At 59.9% G+C, this 18518-nt stretch overlaps 6 protein-coding genes across 10 annotated transcripts; 3 read left to right on the top strand and 3 right to left on the bottom strand.

The window, feature by feature from the left end:
* The first annotated feature begins 174 nt into the window (after positions 1-174).
* Positions 175-1508, top strand: LOC147199622 (uncharacterized). Its single transcript, XM_086120092.1, has 2 exons — positions 175-246; positions 718-1508. Exon 2 carries the CDS (start codon positions 803-805, stop codon positions 1046-1048), a length of 246 nt encoding a protein of 81 aa, XP_085976218.1. The 5' UTR covers positions 175-246; positions 718-802; the 3' UTR covers positions 1049-1508.
* Positions 1066-3762, bottom strand: rrp36 (ribosomal RNA processing 36). 3 transcript variants are annotated; one of them, XM_086120078.1, is made up of 9 exons: positions 3569-3762; positions 2750-3216; positions 2527-2593; positions 2458-2484; positions 2314-2380; positions 2015-2119; positions 1852-1926; positions 1676-1793; positions 1066-1332 (listed from the first exon to the last, which is right to left on the bottom strand). In XM_086120078.1, exons 2-9 carry the CDS (start codon positions 3054-3056, stop codon positions 1139-1141), a joined length of 960 nt encoding a protein of 319 aa, XP_085976204.1. In that variant the 5' UTR covers positions 3057-3216; positions 3569-3762; the 3' UTR covers positions 1066-1138. The 3 variants fall into 3 exon arrangements, with proteins under 3 accessions (XP_085976204.1, XP_085976203.1, XP_085976205.1); XM_086120077.1 differs by having other exon boundaries at positions 2458-2593; positions 3569-3761; XM_086120079.1 differs by having other exon boundaries at positions 2458-2593; positions 2750-3027; positions 3569-3761.
* Positions 3763-4147: 385 nt separating this feature from the next.
* LOC147199620 (GTP-binding protein 2-like) lies at positions 4148-7237 on the bottom strand. 2 transcript variants are annotated; one of them, XM_086120055.1, is made up of 12 exons: positions 6942-7237; positions 6812-6838; positions 6563-6747; positions 6391-6496; positions 6111-6308; positions 5855-6029; positions 5481-5700; positions 5248-5383; positions 5109-5167; positions 4786-4957; positions 4564-4728; positions 4148-4445 (listed from the first exon to the last, which is right to left on the bottom strand). In XM_086120055.1, exons 1-12 carry the CDS (start codon positions 7092-7094, stop codon positions 4236-4238), a joined length of 1806 nt encoding a protein of 601 aa, XP_085976181.1. In that variant the 5' UTR covers positions 7095-7237; the 3' UTR covers positions 4148-4235. The 2 variants fall into 2 exon arrangements, with proteins under 2 accessions (XP_085976181.1, XP_085976180.1); XM_086120054.1 differs by having other exon boundaries at positions 4564-4957.
* A 387-nt stretch (positions 7238-7624) lies between these two features.
* Positions 7625-12017, top strand: ero1b (endoplasmic reticulum oxidoreductase 1 beta). 2 transcript variants are annotated; one of them, XM_086120060.1, is made up of 15 exons: positions 7625-7981; positions 8688-8807; positions 8885-8968; positions 9062-9103; positions 9479-9564; positions 9684-9757; positions 9840-9960; positions 10045-10091; positions 10505-10609; positions 10680-10772; positions 10845-11091; positions 11175-11244; positions 11321-11407; positions 11472-11605; positions 11679-12017. In XM_086120060.1, the coding sequence occupies exons 1-15, from the start codon at positions 7829-7831 to the stop codon at positions 11740-11742; spliced, it is 1527 nt and encodes a 508-aa protein (XP_085976186.1). In that variant the 5' UTR covers positions 7625-7828; the 3' UTR covers positions 11743-12017. The 2 variants fall into 2 exon arrangements, with proteins under 2 accessions (XP_085976186.1, XP_085976188.1); XM_086120062.1 differs by lacking the exon at positions 7625-7981 and adding an exon at positions 8406-8531.
* Positions 12018-12222: 205 nt separating this feature from the next.
* Positions 12223-15759, bottom strand: tbce (tubulin folding cofactor E). Its single transcript, XM_086120059.1, has 15 exons — positions 15355-15759; positions 14716-14800; positions 14487-14648; positions 14320-14405; positions 14146-14245; positions 13980-14082; positions 13830-13906; positions 13654-13746; positions 13525-13589; positions 13397-13461; positions 13158-13310; positions 12956-13094; positions 12802-12870; positions 12656-12715; positions 12223-12572 (listed from the first exon to the last, which is right to left on the bottom strand). Exons 1-15 carry the CDS (start codon positions 15467-15469, stop codon positions 12385-12387), a joined length of 1560 nt encoding a protein of 519 aa, XP_085976185.1. The 5' UTR covers positions 15470-15759; the 3' UTR covers positions 12223-12384.
* A 163-nt stretch (positions 15760-15922) lies between these two features.
* On the top strand, positions 15923-18497 carry rbm34 (RNA binding motif protein 34). Its single transcript, XM_086120074.1, has 11 exons — positions 15923-16252; positions 16342-16495; positions 16606-16724; positions 16912-17101; positions 17181-17240; positions 17349-17392; positions 17469-17552; positions 17623-17692; positions 17766-17808; positions 17894-18012; positions 18096-18497. The coding sequence occupies exons 1-11, from the start codon at positions 16230-16232 to the stop codon at positions 18324-18326; spliced, it is 1137 nt and encodes a 378-aa protein (XP_085976200.1). The 5' UTR covers positions 15923-16229; the 3' UTR covers positions 18327-18497.
* Positions 18498-18518: the final 21 nt, after the last annotated feature.

Here is an 18518-nt window from a genome sequence, read left to right as displayed (position 1 = left end):
CACCCCCACGTCCGCACCGATCCCTCTCCTAAAATCGTATAAATAAAAAATACAAATTCCTTGTAGTTAAACACGGCGTTTATTGAGCGCCGCAAACAAACGCTTATCCACCCGCTCGCGTTTAAATATCTTGTGTTTCCGTCACATTTTTTTTGGGGCTGCGGCGGCTGTGACGTCGGTTCCGGTGGGCGAGTCCTCTTTGGACAAGATGGCCTCCGCCGGTGAAGAGGAATCTCGCGCTTAAAGGTGATATATTGTACTTGGTTCCTTTCTCAACCGTGGCGGCTTGTCTTTGACGCGACTCACGAAAAGCCAACGCGAGACTGCTCCGATGTTGAGCGAAATCGGTCGAACGAACAGGCCGGTGGTTTCGCACCGAGTTCAACGAAGGCAACTCGAACGCTTTTGACAGGGATGGCAGTGGCTAAAGTGATGACAAAAGCGGAAAAGGGCGCGGCCTGGACGGGGCGACCAATCGCAACGAGTAAGACATTATACTCGTCCAATCGCAGGGCCGTTTACACGATAGCACTTTTAAAGCACATCATTGTCAAGTGAACGTCATTATTTGGCACTAAAATTCAGGAGTCCACTTTAAAAAAAAATACAACAAGTTCCTTTCTTACATCATTGATCCAAACTGTCCAGTCAGTTTATGTAAGTGATGCAAAATGTCTGTCAAACGGCGAGTTACAGCTGCATTTCCATTGATTGCAGTTTGTAAGCCTGATGCGATGGGCGTGTGGCGCGACTACAAGGTTCTGATCGTGATGGGCGGCAGTTTGGCTCTGATTCACGCCGGATGGTATCGGCTCAAGACCCGCCCCCACCTGTACAAGAGCGCGGCGCGCCGGCCCGCCGGAGGCGCCAAAAGCGAGTAGCGGCGGCGGCGGCGGCGGCCATGAGAAGCGGCCGGTGGCTGCGCCGCAACTGGCCGCGGGTGGCGGGCGGCGCCCTGCTGGGCGTGCACGTGGCCGCGTGGCTGATGCAGCGCGCCGTCAAGAACGCCGTACGCTCGCCGGCGCCACAGACGCGCACGCGCGACTGAAGAAGAAGAAGGGGGCGGGGCTTTCCCAATGTGTTTATTCTCAAGGACAAAATACAGCTCACTCATACGGCGCAGCGCTCGCATAGTCGACTATCTCCGGACGTTCAAACGCGCCGGTCCGCCCGGGGGGCCCGCGGGCTGGTCCTGGCGCTGCTGTCGCCACGGCAACTTCCTGCGATCCTTGCCGGCGTTGCGCTTCCTCTTCTTGCCGAGGAAGGCTTCCAGCTTGCCGCTCGTCTTCAGCGTCGAGAAGCTCGCCGCCAGGCGCATCTTCTTCTGCTCGGCTTTAAAAAAAAAAAAAGGGGGGGGACACTGTCACAGCGCCGAGACCGACTACCCCCCTCCCCCTCCTCCTTTTTGCGGGATCAACGCTTCTTTTCTGCTCCAAATATTTCCAATATGTACAAAAAAAAATAATGCAATGTTCGAAAACAACCGAATAAAGTTGATCCTCTCAGAATTGAACTTGTTGGGTCTCCCCCCCCCCCCTGACTTTTAGTCCGAAAAATAAAGATCGTCAAAAAAAATGAGAAACTTTACTCATCTGACAACCCGGGGGCGCCCCCTCCCAAATACAACTTTGATTTCTAAGGATGATGACCCCCCCCCCCCTTTGCCCGTCTTTACCTTTATTGACGAAGTAGGGGCGAGCTCCGCGACTGGCCCGCTCCCTCTGCTCCCTCTTGTGCTGAAGCTCGCTCGCCCGTCGGCGCTCTCGCCCTTCGCGCTCCCGCTCCCGATCGGCCTGCCGGATACGCGACAAGCTTGACGGTGTCGCTTTGCGGGGGGGGCGTTAAACTCACCATTTTCCCTAGGAGGAAGTTGAGCTGCTCTTTCTTGCCGCCGTCCTTGGTTTTCTTCAGCTGCTTTTGTATCACCTGAAGCCCCCCCCCCCCCCAGGGAAACGGGAAGGAGGCCGTTGGCGTTGCGTCATCGACAAAACCAACTTCCGAGACTTACGCGTACCTGCATCTCTCGCCGTCTGATGTCGTGGATGAAGCTGTAGGTCTTGTCAAAGATCTCCGCCTTGTACTCCCCCGACAGGTCGTCGAAGCGAGGGTCTCGCAGTGTCTGATCGGGGAGAGCTTGTGAAAACTCGACCGTAAGGTACCTGACCCCGCGCCCCCCCTAACATTTTCTCAACGGATTTAGACCATTCACAAAAATGAACAATTTAAGAAACAAAACGGCGGATTTCCGCCATCCCGGTTTTAAGCGGCCGGCAACGAAGCCGGCCGGGGGGGGCCTTTGTTTGGCGGACTCACCGCCTTCTTGACGGCGACCACCTGGCGAAGGAAGGGCGCCCGTATCTTGGCGGAGACCTCGGCGGGCCTGAGAAAAAGGAGCCAAAGGGCGTCAAAAAGCCCAGCCGCCCGCCCGCCCGCCCGCCTCAGCCGCCGCCAGCTCACCTGTTCTTGTTGAGGCGCTTGCGCCGGGCCGCGCCGGTCGGGCCCGGCCCGGCGCCGTTAGCGAGCCGGTTGTAGGCCTTGGTGCCCACGCGGCTTTGCAGTCGCAGGATGTCCTCGAACGACATGACCGACAACTCTGGACGGACGGCCAACAAAATACACACCCGCGTTCGTTTTCTTCCCCGTCCATTGTGATGGAAACGGGCGGGGGGAGGCGGGACATTTCACGCCGCGACGATATTTCGCGCCCCCCCCCCCCCCCCGGCAGTTGCGCAACCGTCCCGCCCTTCACCTTTTTTGATGTCCTCCTCCTCCGTCGAGACGCTCGGCCGGACCTTTGCCGCCTCGTCTTCGTCATGTCCCTCCTCTTCCTCGCTGGCGTCGTCATCATCATCATCCTCCTCATCGTCACTCCCAGCAGATCCTACCTGATCTTCTTCATCTTCATCAGCCGCTTCCTCTTCGTCACCGTCTTCTCTTCGTCGCTCCGTCAACGCGAGCGAGTTGCTCTCCTCTTCATCGCCGCCCGCCATCGTGTTGGGCTCCGACGCGACGCCTTGCGGACGGGAGCTACAACAGCAGGTTACGATTTCATCCATCCATCCGTTTTCCGAACCGCTTGATCCTCACTAGGGTCGCGGGGGGTGCCGGAGCCTATCCCAGCCGTCTCCGGGCAGTAGGCGGGGGACACCCTGAATCGGTTGCCGGCCAATCGCGGGGCACACAGGGACGAACGACCATCCGCGCCCACACTCACACCTAGGGACAATTTAGAGCGTCCAATCAGCCTGCCGTGCATGTTTTCGGAATGTGGGAGGAAACCGGAGCACCCGGAGAAAACCCACGCAGGCCCGGGGAGAACATGCAAACTCCACACAGGGAGGGCGGAGCTGGAATCGAACCCGGTACCTCTGCACTGTGAAGCCGACGTGCTAACCGCTGGACTACCGGGCCGCCCAGGTTACAATTTTTTAGATTTAATATCTGTCGCAGGCGAAGGATGCCTCTAAAAAAATCATCGGTCCGATCTTTACAAAAATAGCCTCCGCCGAAGGCCGAACGGATCGGCGGGTGTTCAAGGCTCGCCGAGTATCTTTTCAAGTGATTTTACCTGAAAAGCTGACAACGTTTTAAAAGATGAACACTTGCGAGGGACTTTTTGGCGCTCGTCGTCCACCTGCGGAGATTTCCGGTCGTCGTTGGCGACTCTTGAAATCGGTTGAAAAGGTGTTTCGCGCAGCTCCGCTAGCACAGGTTACTTTAGCTTCCTGCAATGGGCGCTCCGGATAACGTCACTTCCAGGTGGTATTTCCGCCTTCACAATAAAAGTGAGGCTCTCATCCAAAACCGCAAGCGGCCCTTTCTCGACCGATACACATTTACCATATGGACGTCTGTTGTCAGCGGCTTACTTCCGCCGCGTGTCGGCCCTCAAGGCGGCTGGATAAAAGGGAGGACACGTCTCTCGGTTTTTATTATTTGGACAAGTATCATAATGCGCACAACAACATATATAGCGGATGTTGAACCGGAAGTTGGAACAAACAACCGGAAGTTGGAACAAACAGGAAATGTTGAGAGCATATTTGTCCGTTCACGACGGCTCGTCGGTCGCTTGGGAGTCGCCGCCGTCCGCTCTTGACGTCGTCTTTTCTCTTTTGGGCCAACGCGATAAAAAAAATCACAACGCTTTTGCATCTTTTCGATTTATTAACGCTTGCGCAATTCTTTCCCGGGAAACAAACGGGCCAGCGTTTCGGGCTCGGAATTGGGGTGGTTCAAATGCCTCTGGAGTCGGCGGCGGCGGGGCGGGGGCGGTGCTGGTTCTCGTGGTTCTGGTCGTGTTCTGCGGTCAGGAGTCGCGTGATGTGTCCTATGCCCTTGGTGACGCCCTCTCTGAAGAGAAGCTTGGCGCCGGTCCGAAGGTACTCGGGATGTTTGAGGAAGCCGAAGGCCACCACGGCCCGCTCGCCCGTCCTCAGCTCGTCCTGCCGGCGGGGACGGACGGCGAGGCGCGCGTCAAAGACAACCGTCCCCCGGGGGGGGGGGGGATGCGCGCGCCCGCTTGCCGTGGCGCCCGCGGGGGGGGGGGGGGGGGGGGGGTACCTTTCCGTGCACCCGTTGCACGACGGCCGTCTGCCTGACGTTGCCCACGTGCGCCGTGACCTGCGAGCCGCGGCGGAAGGTCCCGGCGTGGAAGAGCAGAACCACGGCCGCCTCAAAGTGCCGGCAGACGTTGGGCTTCATCTTGGGACTCACCATCACCATGCCCTGCGCGCGCGCCGTCAACTCTTTGTTCGACCCCCCCACACGCGCCGACCCGCCTACCTTGCGCAGCAGCGTCCTGTCGAAGTTGCCGAGCGCCAGCGTGGCCGCCTGCCCCGCCCTCAGCAGCCTGCAGCTGGAGCGGTTCCTCTGGATGGACAGAACCTTCACGCGCAGGAAGCCGCCCTCGTCCGTCGGGCCCACCGCCAAACGCTCGCCTTCGCGACACACGCCGCTGACGAAAAAAACAACTTTTTTTTTTTAACTCATTCACTCCCAAAGATGTATTTAAACGTCTTTTCAGACTCGGTCTAGAATTGGCTGCTACTGAATGATTTAAAGCTAAATTGCGCTATCGCTAGCTCATCCGAGGCGGCGGCCCTCACCTGTACAAAGTCCCGCCCACCACCGTCCCCACGTCGGGAACCGAGTAGATCTCGTCCACCTGTCGGCATTGCGCGGGCGGGTGTCGGGAGTCGCGTCCGATTGGGGGTGCGTGCGCGCGCGCGCTCGCCCGATTTGTACCTGGAACTCGGTCAGCTGCTGCATGAGTTCTTCTTGTTGTTTGCTGTTGCTGAGCGGAGGGAGAACGTTCAGGAAGACCTTGAGGAGCTCCAGACCTTTCCCCGACACGCTGGACAGGATGAAGATGGGCGTCACGCTGCACACACACACACACACCCGCCCCGGGTCAGAGGCGCCGCGCGCTAATGACGGCATGCGCTAACGGCGGCTAGCGCGCGCTAACGGCGGCGTACCAGGCGGCGGGGGCGAACTGCTGCGCGGCGGCGACGGCGTCGTCGGCCGTGCGGACCGCCAGCGGCACCTTGTTGCATCCCGGCTGCTTGAGGAGGCGCTCCAGCTGCCGCAGCGTTCGCTCCACCGCCCCCCGCGAGCACACGTCCACTTTGCTGACGGCGATGAAGATGGGAACTTTCAGCGCCATGGCCAGGCCCAGGTGCTCCCTGGTGGTACCCGCTGCACACCCAGGAAAAAAAAAAAAAAAGGGGGGGGGGGGTCACACGTCGGGCACCTGGTCGATGTTTGTTCCGTGATAGAAATTGGCCCACTTTTTTCCTAAAAAAAAAAAAAAAGGGCATTCAATTACCCCCCCCCCCCCCCCCCATCTGACCAATGCCGGTGTTGGCGCCGACCACCAGCATGGCAAAGTCCGGGCAGTAGCTGGTGAGTCCAAAGACGGTGGTCTTCAGGTACTTGTGATGTCCCGCCAGGTCCATGAAGGTGATCATCTTGGAGGAGCTCTCGCAGATCTCCTCGGCGCCACGCGAATCGCCGTAGTTGACCACCTGGCGGCTCACGCGGACGGCGGACGTCAGCCCCGGGGGGCGGGGGGGACCGGACCCGATGGAACCGGCACCGTCGCTCACTTGTCCTCTGCTGTCGAAGCCCAGGATCTCGAAGCTGATGCTGGACGTGCGCCCCGTTTGGATTTCGTGGAGGTGCCGGAAGAGGTTGAGCCGCGCCCGGCCCCGCCCGTTGTCCAGCTCGCCCTGCGTCAGCACGCCCAGCAGGGTGGACTTGCCCGAGTCCACGTTGCCCAGCACGGCGACGCGCAGGTCCAGGAACTGCGCGACGGGGGGGGGGGGGGGGGTGTCACGTCACTCGGGACCGAAGGGGGCGGGGCTTGCGATCGAGCGGAACCCTCACCTGCTGGTCGTCCGGAACCTTCCGCACCAGGACCTCGGCGATCCTGCGCTCGCCGCCGTCCGAGTCCACCCGACGCTCCCGGAGCAGCGTGATGTCGGCGCCCACCCTGAGAGACGAGGAGCGTCGGGATCGACACCTTCAGCGCCGCGCCGACGCGCTCGCGCACGTTTACTTGTCGGCCATCCGGCGTAAGGTTCCGACGGACGCCGTCATGTCGGCTTGGCTCAGGCCCACCAGGAGCCCGTTGTCCTCCACGCCGATCTGGTAGACGGCCTCGCCGCGGCCCTCCTGCAGACGCCACTTGAGCTGCGTGGCCAGGTGCTCGAAGCGGTTCTGGGTGGGGTTCACCAGCTTCAGCTAAGGGGGGGGGGATGTCATGTGAGCGTCAGGACCAGGAAGCCGTGAGGGTTGAGGACCTTACCTTATACTCGACGTTTCCTTCCTCGGCCTGCGGAAAAAAAAAAAAAGGTGAGCTCAGATTTAGCAGCAGCATCGGACGGTTAGCTTGGCGGCTAAGCGAGCTTAGCGTAGGCGAAGCGGAAGGAGCTAACCTCTGGCGGTAGAAATGGCGGCGGCGTTTCGTTCCGCTTGTTGTTGTTGTTGTTCTTCTTCTGCTTGTTGTTCTTGCGACGTCGGCGGCCCCGTTTGCCTCGCCTCGTCCGAGACCGCTTCGACGTCTTTTTGCCACCGCACAAGTCCACCATCTTGGTCGGTTTGGACTGAGCGGCTCGTCACCGGGGAACGGGCGAGATCCGGCCGCTTGCGGCGAACGAAACACCGGACCGGCCTAGCGAGGAGGAAAGAGGCGCTGGGGATGCGCTCTGCCCCCCCCCCTCTTCTCGCTCGCACTCTCTCCTCAGCATCACCGACCGACGCGCACCAAGCGACCTTGGACTAACACCGACTACTTCCGTCGTGACTCTTCAAACTAAACTCACGAGCGATCTCCTTTCAAGCGACGAAGACCACAGCAGCGTCGAAACAAAACAAAACACGCCCCGTGTTCCCACAAAGGCCGCTTCCCGCTTTCCTACAACGTGTGGCGTCGGCGATATCGTCAACTCGTCGAGTTATACGTCTGCGCTCGCAAAAGAATTGCCGCTCTGTACCAACCGAGGCGGCTATTTGATTGTGAACCCCCTAAAGCGGAAGTAGTCCTCAATAATTGGGCTCGAATGTGGAAGTGGTCGTCACCCAAGTTGTTTCGGCTTTCTCACGACAAGTGTGCTTGCGACATTGGGGGGTAGGGTGGGGGGGAGCTCTCTCCCCGGCGCAGGTATCCGCGCGAGGCCGTGTCGACTTTCTCAACCGGACGGGGGCCGCTCAGAGCCCGTTAGCCCGCCGAAGCTAACCCCCCTTTTCGGCCAGCCGGGAGCTCTTGACGTCGTCGGCGTGGATTTCGATTCGTGCGGCTCTTATCGGCAGCACCCGCTGAGGCATGTGGAGGGTGACTTTGGAGGCGCTCGGCGTTCTTCTGCTGGCCTTCCTGTTGGGGAATGTCGCTTTAGCTTGGTTTCAGCTCAGCAAGCCCCGGACGGAGACCGAGACGGGGGCGAGCGCCGAGCCCCAGGAGCAGAGCTGCTTTTGCCATGTAAGTGACTTTTGTTCAATTTCAGACTAGCATTCTTTTCTCGAAGGGGCTCACGCGACCGAGACTAGCAGCTTCTCGAATGTTCGCCGCCGTCTCTTTTGACGTCATCGTTCGTGTGATGCTAACGTTACGTCGCGTCTTTTGTCTTCGCCGTTGGGTTACGACTTCCTGGCTTGGTATAATTCAGTCGTCGTAGTTTTTGGCGCGACAATCATCCGATGTGATTTTTTTTTTCACTTTTTGTTGTCTTTCAATCGCGGTTCGGGCTTGAGCTCGACATGTGTACGCGAGTTAAGACCGGCGTGGTGTCACGTGATTGGCCGAGGCTCAGGAAGACCCGCCTCTTTGTCTTTCCCTTCTCGCCGCCACTGGCTGGACGACGATGCGCGGGGGGCGGGGCTTAGTTTGACAAGAAGTCGCTGAAACGGCGTGGAGGGGAGGTGGGGGGGGAAGTCACCTCGCTCGCACGCAGAAAAAGAAGTTGAGGATGCTGCCAAGTGTTTGCGTCTTCCTGCTTTTTGCCCCGCTCGGGGCTCTCGGGCACTCGCAGGTCAGTTGTCCTCTCATGGTGGCCTCCTAACAGCTGTCGGCTTTCCTTGGCAACGTGCGTCGAGGATATGCAAACCCGTCCGCTCCACCATATGCGAGTGTCGGCGTGTGTATTTGTGTGTCACATAGTGTGTGTGTGTGTGTGTGTGTGTTGCAGCTGACGGGGGTGCTGGACGACTGTTTCTGCGATGTGGAGAGCATCGACGTCTTCAACAATTTCAAACTTTACCCTCGCATCAAGAAGCTGACGGAGCGCGACTACTTCCGCTACTACAAGGTATGGCCGCCGGCCGCCTCTGCGCACCCCCCCCCCCCTCCCGCGGCGAGCTGATGCCCTCGTTGCGCCTCGCTCAGGTCAACCTCAAGCGAGCGTGTCCCTTCTGGCCCGACGACGGCCACTGCGCCATCAAAGACTGCCACGTGGAGTCCTGTCCCGAGGTCAGAGGTCAACGGCCGCCGCTCTCCTGGGGGCGAGCGAGCTCCTCTTCCGCGCTCACCTTTGTGTTTCTCTTCATGTGCCGCCGTTTCTAGAGTCAGGTTCCTGCGGGCATCAAGTCTGGGAATTACAACAAGGTGAGCGCCGCTACGCTACGCACGCGAAACACGTGCGAATGCGCAAAACGTCACATTGACGTGCGTACGCCAAAAGATACAAATGTCATGCGCGTTCCCGCACGGGTCATGCCCGCGCATGCAAAAAAAAAAAAACACACAAATACATCCGACGCGAAAGAATATGCAAACGAAGCTCGCCACTACCAAGATGGCCACCGCGCGGGCGCGTCGATCCGACGGCGCTGCGCTTCGTTAGCCTCGAAACCGCCCGGCGATGACATCGCCGCGCCGAGGCGCTCGCGCGACACTCATCTTCGTTTTTTTTTTCCTTTCGCTTTGGCGGCGCGTTCCCAAGCGCCGCCGTCCCATCAAACGTGTGATGTCCGTGCGCAGTATTCGCAGGGCGGCGCCGCCGGCGTGCGCGACGTGAGCGAGTGTCAGCAGGCGCAAGAGCTGGGGGCCATCAACAGCACGCTCAGGTCACACACACGAACACAAACATACGCCCGTCGCAGATGCGACATTCCCGTTTCCACCTTGTTTGTTGTGTGCTCACGTGTGTGTGTGTGTGTGTGTGTGTGTGCGCGCGCGCGCACAGCAATCAGAGCAAAGAGGCGTTTGCCGACTGGGCGCGGCACGACGACGCCCAGGATCGTTTCTGCGAGCTGGACGGTAAGCGCCCCGGCGTTTTTGTCTGGGGGGGGCGGGGGCAAAAGGGCGCCGTTTCCCTGACGTCCGTCGGCGCCTTTTCCAGATGAGTCGTCCCCGGACGCCGAATACGTGGACCTGCTCCTCAACCCGGAACGCTACACGGGATACAAAGGCCCGTCGGCGTGGAGGGTCTGGAACAGCATTTACGAGGAGAACTGCTTCAAGTCAGTCGATGCTCGCCGCGGCGTTTTGCCTCGCCCTGACCGATGATGTTCAAATGACGTGTTGACTTTGTGTCGCGCGCGCAGGCCCAGGTCCGTGTACCGACCTCTGAACCCTCTGGTCCCCAGCGGAGGTGAGTCAACGACCAGGCGGCAACGAGTCGACACGGTGCGCCGCCGCGCGGTTGCAAAAAAAAAAAAAAAACACACACACACAGACTGATGATGACAACTTTATGGAGTTGCAAAAATGGACAATTGGGGCGTTGGAGAAAAATGCAAACTATACGTCCGAGGTACGTCCGTGAAATCCACCTCGCGGGGCGGCCACAAGAGGGCGCCAGTGGCCGTCTTCTTTCCTAATTGACACGCCGCCTCACCACCCGGTGGTCAGCGACAGAATTACAGCTCTTTTCAAAAACGCCGCCTCACCACCTGGCGGTCAGCGACAGAATTACAGCTCTTTTCAAAAACGCCGCCTCACCACCTGGCGGTCAGCGACAGAATTACAGCTCGCTTGGCTTTTTTTTTTTTTTTTTTTTTTCAGGAGACGACGGTGAGTACGGACGCCTTTTGAAGGAGCTTTCCGCCGTGTCGCTCACGATTGTCGTTGCTGCGCTTTCAGGCGAGGGCTTCTACAAGTGGCTGGAAGGTAAACGGCGGCGCGTCTGCCTTTTTTTTCTCTGTCTTTTCATCCCAATGTTTTTTTTCGCTCGGCGCAGGTTTGTGTTTGGAGAAGCGGGTCTTCTACCGCCTGATCTCGGGCCTTCACAGCAGCATCAACATCCACCTGTGCGCCGAGTACCTGCTGGACGGTAAGTGCCGCCGCAAACCCGCCGCCGCCGACGGATCGGAGCTGACGTGTTTTGGGGTGGGGGGGGGCGCAGAGGGTTGGGGCAGGTCGCTCTGGGGTCCCAACGCCGAGGAGTTCCGCTGGCGTTTCGACCGGGCCGAGACCAAGGGCGAGGGCACGCGGCGCCTGAAGAACTTGTACTTCCTGTATCTGATGGAGCTGCGGGCGCTCTCCAAGGTGGCGCCGTACTTTGAGCGCGCCGCTGTGGACTTGTACACGGGGAGCGGGCGCGAGGACGCCGACACCAAAGAGCTGCTGCTGCAAGTCTTCGGCGAGATCAAGTACTTGGGGGGGGGGGGGGGGGGGGGGGCTCGCTCGGTCATTTTGGCGCCTCCTCACTCTGTTCCGCCCCCCCCCTTGCTAGGATGTTCCCCATGCACTTTGACGAGAAGTCCATGTTTGCCGGGCGCGAGAAGGAAGCCAAAAGCCTCAAGGTAGAAAAGCTCCAGATTGGGGGGGGGGGGGCAACGCCGCGTTGACAGTCTTTTTTTTTTTTTTTTTGGTGCGCAGGAGGAGTTCCGCCTTCACTTCAAGAACATCTCCCGCATCATGGATTGCGTGGGCTGCAGCAAATGCCGACTGTGGGGAAAACTGCAGGTGAGGGCGCCCGCCCCGCGAAAATGACGTCATTGCGATGATGTCATTGCGCTGATGTCATCAGACCCAAGGCCTGGGCGCGGCCCTGAAGATCCTATTCTCGGAGAGGCGGATCAAGAACCTCCCGGAACGTTCGGCCTCCAAAGGCTTCCAGCTCACCCGGCAGGAAGTCGTCGCCTTGATCAATGGCTTTGCCAGGTAGGCTCGAGCCCCCACCACACCCCCCCCAACCCCCACCCTCTCAGAAGTCTTACACGGTCTGGTCTCGCAGGCTGTCGTCCAGCATCTACGAGCTGCACAACTTCCGGCTGCTGCTGAAGGAGAGCGGCAGGTAGCGGGTGGGGGAGCTGACGAGGCCCCGCCCCCCCATCCTCAAGGTCGGCACTCAAAATGGACGTGCGTGAGGGACACTTGTTCATCATTCAGGGAGGGGAAACCACCCCCCCCCCCCCCCCCAACTCGACAAAACCTTTGGACTTGAAGGTGCGTCCTTGGAGTCTCGTTGCTTTTTTTTTTAAATTTAGCTTTTTTTTTTTTTTGCTTTTTCGAATGTGTCCTTTCATGAGCAAAATAGTGCTACCTAAATAAAAGCAAACGAAACGGCACGTGACGATGGAAAGATTGGTGCATTTTGTGATTTCCTGTTGCGATGCGTGTGGTGGCCGCCGGGGGGCGCTGTGGTGCGCCATTTCTTCACATCTGTCTTTTGGGGCCTACAGTGTTCCCTCGCCACTTCGCGGTTCGTTTATCGCGGTTTCAGTGCATCGCGGATTTTTTTTTTTTTTTTAGTCCAAGCAAAGAAACTTTGGGGGGGGGGGGGTGATCACGTGTGGACTTTATTGCGTCATATGAGTTCAACAAGAGTAACATGATGAGTACCGTTAGCACCGCCGACAGACGTGCGCAGGTGTCCCGGTTGGTCTGGACGTGGGGGGGCCCCCCCGGGGTTGCCGTGGGAACAAGGGATGCCGGCGATGTTATGAGCGTCGTACGAGGATGGTGTCTCCGTCCTCCACGGCATAAAAGAACAAAGTTTTCAGGTCGCTGTCCATTTGGTACTCCGGACCCGAAACCTTGGCGCTCGTGTAGCTGAGCTGCAGGTCGGTCGCGGGGACCTTCAGCAGTCGAGACAGGAGGCCTTTGACCTTCTGGACCTCCATGGAGGCTGCGCACAAAACACGCGGACATTTCCGGCGGTCGATCGCGATGAACTTCCCGAGAACGGCGCGGCGGTCCCGATGGGCTAACCCGGAAGTTTCTTTTCCAGCGGCGTGCTCGCCGCGTCGTCCGCAAACACAAACGTGATCTCTGCGGTCGAAGGCGAGGAGAGAAGAAACGCAAGCGATTCTCAGAAGCGAGCCGGTAGGGGGGGTGCCGAAAGAGGCGGGGCTTACTTAACAGCTGATTCTTCAGGGCAAACGGCCGCCGCTTGGTCAGCTCGCCTTCTTCGGGAGCGCCGTACTCTGAAAAGGCACACGGTCGGAAACGTGGATGGCAAAGTCGGACGGGTCGGGCGGAACCAAAGTGCCGAAAGGCTCGGGCCTTTACTGTCGACGAGGCTGCGGTAGCGAGGATGGCGATCGGCGAATCCCCGGCCGGTCTGACTCCGCCCCCCGGCCCGCAGCCACTCCTCTCCAAACATCTTCAGGTAGTCGCACTCCGCCCCCCTCCTCTCCTGAGGGGTCACCTGTAACCGCGGCAACCGCTCAGCATCTCACAAACCCGCACGCTGGGGGCGGGGTCAACGCACGTCCGATCCGTTCAGGACGAGGAGGTGCGGCAGCTTGGCGATGAGCATCTGATTGGCCGTCTTGAGGTTGCGGTCGCCGCTGGCCAGCGGGTTTCCCCGGCACCAAAGTTGCCGCAACGACGGCAGCTTGGACAGCTCGTCGATCACGCCCCACTGAACGTGTCGCACGCACAAAAAAAAAAGGGGGGGGGTGAGGCCGTGAAAGCTGAGCGCAGAGGATCGGGCGCGGGGGTTCTGACCTCAGAGATCTGGTTCCGGTTCAGGTTGAGCTTCTCCAGCGAGGCAAACATGGACGTCTGCGCACCTGTGGGGGGGGGACACGCATGTTAAGCGACGTGCGACGGACGAGGCGTCGGCGTCGGGATACCTGGCGCGGCGTCGGGGAAGTGAACGGCGGAGAAGCCGGTGTCGCTCATGATCAAATGCTCCAGTCTGCAACAAACGGAGGGAGCGGAAGTTGCGGAAAGAAGAGCGGGGAGGGGGGGCATCGGCTGACCTGGGCAGAGCGGCGAGGCTGAGCAGGCTGTCCTGGTCCAGGCGGTTTTTGGACACGTCGAGACACCTCAGTTCCCGCAGGACACCCTCGGGCCTGAAACGCAAGCGCGCGCGCTTACCTTAGCTTAGCTCGGCCACGCCCTCCCGGGGGCGGAGTCGGCGCGGCCAGGCCCGCACCTGCGCAGCCGCTCGATGTCGTTGTCCTCCACCGTGAGCTCCTCCAGCATCGGCCACATGGGGGCGCAGCGCAGGATCTGAAACCGACCAGAGCGGAGCTGGTCGGCCGCGGCGGGCGGGTGGGGGGGGGGGGGGGCGGCCCCTCCTTACCTGCGTCCACGTGAGCTGGCAGCCGATGAGGGTCAGAACTTTGAGGTGGCGGAAGGCCCCGAGGTTGGCCTCGGGATCCGAGGGCAAAGCCAGCCGGTTGAAGCTGCGGCGAGAGGTCGGAGGTCAGAGGTCACGCGCCGGTCGGCCGGCTCCCCCCCCCCCGCACCTGAGCTGAAGCGCCTCCAGACGCGGCAACTGCCCGGCGATGGCGGCCACGTCCTCCCAGCGGCGCAGCAGAGAGCCGCTCAGGTCCAACCAGCGCACGTCTGGGTGAAAAAAACGCTCAAGGAACGACAAACGGCGAAGAGCGAGCGACCAATCTCCGCCCACAAAAGGATACTGGGCGTGGTTCTGAGGATCTGCCCGTCTTCTCCCGGCCCGTTCACTTGGCGGTTTCCGAGGAGGATGCTGGGGAGGCTCTCCAAACTGCAAACCAGCGGCAACAAGTGGGCGGGGCCGTGGGCGTCGGTCGCCGGAGGTCGAACGGCTCCGCGGGGGGGAGCTCACCTGCGCTCGGTCACGCGCGCCCACTCCAGCGTCCTGCCCGAGATGCTGACGTCCGCGTCGGCCGCGTCCCCCTGCGACGCGTATTGGCGCCGCACCGCCGACAGGAAGTCGGCGCCGAAGCTCACCTTGGACGGACGCACGAAGGAGCCTCCCGTCGGGTGCCTGGCGAGGGGGGGCGGGGGAGTCAGCCGGCGGCGGCGTGACGTGACGCGCGCGGGAGGACCGTTACCTGCAGGTGAAGTAGCGCACCCCTTCGTGGCACCCGTCGTGTTTCCCTCGCGCGGGCTCGTCCCACTCCACGCCCAGCCACACCCCTTGAGCGGCACACGGCGTCGTTTGTCAAGGGATGTCTACAACGCTTCACGTGTGTGTGTGTTGGGGGGGGGGGGGGTCAGCATCTCGTTTACAGGGATGGCAATTTTGCACAGAAATCCGCCGTTTTATTTCTTAAATTGATCATTTTTGTGAATGGTCTAAATCCGTTGAGAAAATTATAGGGCGGGGGGGGGGGGGGGTCAGGTACCTTATGGTCGAATTTTCACGAGCTCTCGATCAAGACCCGATCAAGTCTTTCTGATTTTCCGATTGTAAACAAGCCCCCCTGCGATTGGACGCGTATGATGTCTCACTCGTTGCGATTGGTCGCCCCGTCCAGGCCACGCCCATTTCCGCGTTTGTCATCACTAAGCCATTGCCATCCCTGCCGTTTAACACCATAAAAGTGTTCTGATTCACCAAAAAGTATGTGGACTAAGGCTACCCATGGCCACTTTTCACAGTTGACGTGAAACGCTTTGGGGGGGGGGGGGGGGGGGGGTTGACCCGCTTAGGGTCCCGACACTGGCCCGGCAACCGCCTCGCATCATACCTGCAGTGGGCGGCACGCTGCCCACGAAGCGGACCGTGGCCCGATGCTCGCCGCACGACACCCGCCGGCCCAGGGCGTCCCGGGACGCCTCGGCATCCGTCTGCTCCGCCGCCATCCCCCCCCCCCCTCGCCTTCTAAACTACAAGTCGCCCGGGGGTTGACGGTTCGTCAATAAAAGCGGGCGCTTTGATGACGACACGCTAACTAGCAAAATGAAACATATCTCTCTCTCTCTCTCTGTCTCTCTCGCTCACTTCCGGAGGGACTCTTTTACACGACGCACTGCGGTTTTCCCAACTCAGTTCCTGTTCTAAATATATGGCGCTGAAAATGTGATGACGGCGACGCCCGAGACGCTAACTAGCAAAATGAAACAGCGCTCTCACTCACTCACACTCTCTCTCTCTCTCGCGCGCGCTCACTTCCGGAGGGACTCTTTTACATGACGCACTGCGGTTTTCCCACTCAGTTCCTGTTCTAAATATATGGCGCTGAAAATACGAAACTTGTATTTTTCACTTAATTTCGTATGTTTGTTTCCCCTCGATGAGATATATATATATATATACTTCAGACGAAACGTTGACGTTAGAAGGTGGAATTTTGTTTCCTTCCGGACATGTTTAGCTCACGGACCGCAGTCAACCGGCTGAGCGCACGCGTCTCCCGGGAAGAACAACAATTGGTTTGCTGAAAGTGTTTGCCGGGTTGTAGTTGTTGTTGTTGTTTTGTTTTGGGTTTTTTTTTTTTTTTTGCAGTTCGACAAGAAATAAAGGTCGGCGGCGTCTCCGTTTGCTCCCGAATTCCGACTCAAACGCGACCTTGGATTTTTTTTTTATCAAAGGAGCCGAGGTGAAGCTTCGCCGAGTAAAACCATGAAGAAGAAAGACGCTCAGAGGTTTGTTCTTTGTTTGTTTAGACGATGTTCGCATTGACGTTGTGACATGATATGTCACCTTTGAACTCGTCGGCGACAATTGTGCTCAGCGCGGACGCGTCCTCCGACTACCGAGTGGGCGAAGTGTCGGCAAGTTTGCTCCAGAAGAACCGCGCGGCGGCGGCGGCTTCCGGCTCGCTTGCGGCTCTTTTCGGCGGCGGCGACGCGCCGGCGCCGGGCGTCCTCTTTCGGGCCGCGCCGCAGGTGAGTCCTGTTGATCCCCCCCTCTCTCTTTTTCTTCCTTTTTCCATTGTCGTTGAAAATATCAAATCTCTCAGCATCCATTTGACATTTCGATGTGCTCGCGCCAACAGCTTCCGCAGCTCAGCGAGCGACCGGAAGCTCCCGAGGTCAAAGGCGAAGCCGGCCGCAAGCCCGAACGGAAGAAAATCCCAAAAGTGAAAACCCAAGCCGAGCAGAAGCTGGAGAACAGGTCGAGCGGAACCGCCCTCGTCAAAAAAACGAGTCGAGCTCGGGATGCTAAGTGCTAGCATAGCTTAGCGCCAGGCCGAATTTGACGCCATCCGGTCGAAATGTCCTTGACGCCGAACTCGTCGACCGATTCCCCCCCCGATTTCGAGAGGGGAAAGGAATTGAAATTGCCTTCCGTCGTCACGCAGGGAGCTGGGCCTGCGGAACGCCGACGAGGCCGAGCGCGGGAAACCCGGCCCGCCGGAGGCGGGGCCTGAGACGGAGGCGGAGCGCTGGGTGCTCAAGCGGCAGCGGCGGCGGCGGGAGAAGCGGGAAGAGCAAAGCAAGAACCGGAGGACGGTCTTCGTGGGCAATCTGCCCGTCGGCTGCGACAAGAAGGTTTGGCGCCGCGACCTTTGACCTCGGCCCGCCGCCACCCTTCACGCGGCCCTTTTTGCGCCCTTGTCTCGCGCCGCAGACGCTGCTGGGCGTGTTCCGGGCCGACGGCGCCGTCGAGTCCATCCGCTTCCGCTCCCTGGTAACAACAAAAAAAAAAATAATGTCTTTGGTGTTTGTTGGTAAACAAAAGTGGGAGGAGCCAAGCTGAAGTCACATGACCGCCACATGTTTGGGGGGGTCGCCGCAGGTGCGAGAGGACCCGGCCGTGTCACGCAGAGTCGCCGCCATCAAGTGAGTGGCGCGCGCACACGTTAACGCGTCTACGCCCCCCCCCCCCTCACGTCCCCCCCCCGTCTTGCGTCGACAGGCGCCAAGCTCACCCCTCAGCGCGGAGCATCAATGCCTACGTGGTCTTCAAGGAGCCGCAAGGGGCGGCCAAAGCGCTGCAGAGGTCGGTCGCCCTTCCAGGTCGCCGCCGCCCCCCCCGCCCCCCTCTCCTGGCCATTTTTTGTCCTTCGCAGGAACGGCGCGGAGATCCAGAAAGATTTCATCATCCGCGTGGACCGCGTGAGCTCCGAGGCGGCCGAAAGCGTGAGTCGGCTCCCGCCCCCCACCCCCACTTATACGTCGGTCCGAACCCGTTTTCTTTTTTTGCCGTCTGCAGCACGACCACAAGCGTTCGATCTTCGCGGGGAACCTCAACTTCGGTGAGTCTCGGCGCGGGGGCGGGGGGTGTGTGTTGCGGGCCTCGTTGCCGTGGTAACGCGCGGGGCCGCCGCTTCCCCGTCCCAGAGCTGAAAGAGTTGCCGTTGCGCCGCCACTTTGAGCAATGCGGCGCCGTGGAAGCCGTCCGACTGGTGCGAGATGCCAAAACGGGACTGGGCAAAGGATTCGGTTACGTCCTCTTTGAAGTAAGCGCCGCCGCCGCCGTTGCCGCGAGCGACGCCCCCCCCCCCGGGCGACTCACCCGCCGTGTCCTCTCCGCCGTCAAAAGAGTCGCGACTCGGTGCAACTGGCGCTGAAGCTGGACGGCAGCGAGGTGGAGGGCCGCGCCGTCCGGGTGAGGAGGTCCGTCGGGAAGGAGGCGAGGCGCGCCCCGCAGCAGCCGCCGCCGCGCCGCCGCCGCCTGGACGACGCGTACAAAGGCGAGATGGCCCGGCCCCGTCAAAAAGCCGAGAAGAAAACCGGCAAGAAGAAGGCCAGGAAGAACGTCCGCCGCACATGACGACGAACGCCGTCCGCGAATGACTCGAGCGGCTTTTTTTTTTTCCTTTTTTGGAATTATTTTTTGCGGCCGCGCTAACGTGGACCGTCTGCGGCGACGAGAAGCCAATCGCTCGTCTGTATTCTTTGCAAATATTCAACTCCGGGTGGAATACAAATCGCCTTTTTGAAATGTGGGCGGTGCCATTTGAAA

Source organism: Hippocampus guttulatus, chromosome 9, assembly GCF_054856545.1.
Source record: "Hippocampus guttulatus isolate MCC_2025c chromosome 9, RoL_Hgut_1.0, whole genome shotgun sequence".
Classification (NCBI taxonomy): domain Eukaryota; kingdom Metazoa; phylum Chordata; class Actinopteri; order Syngnathiformes; family Syngnathidae; genus Hippocampus; species Hippocampus guttulatus.
Note: the sequence above shows the minus strand (reverse complement) of the source record. Positions and strands in the feature narration are given on the sequence as shown.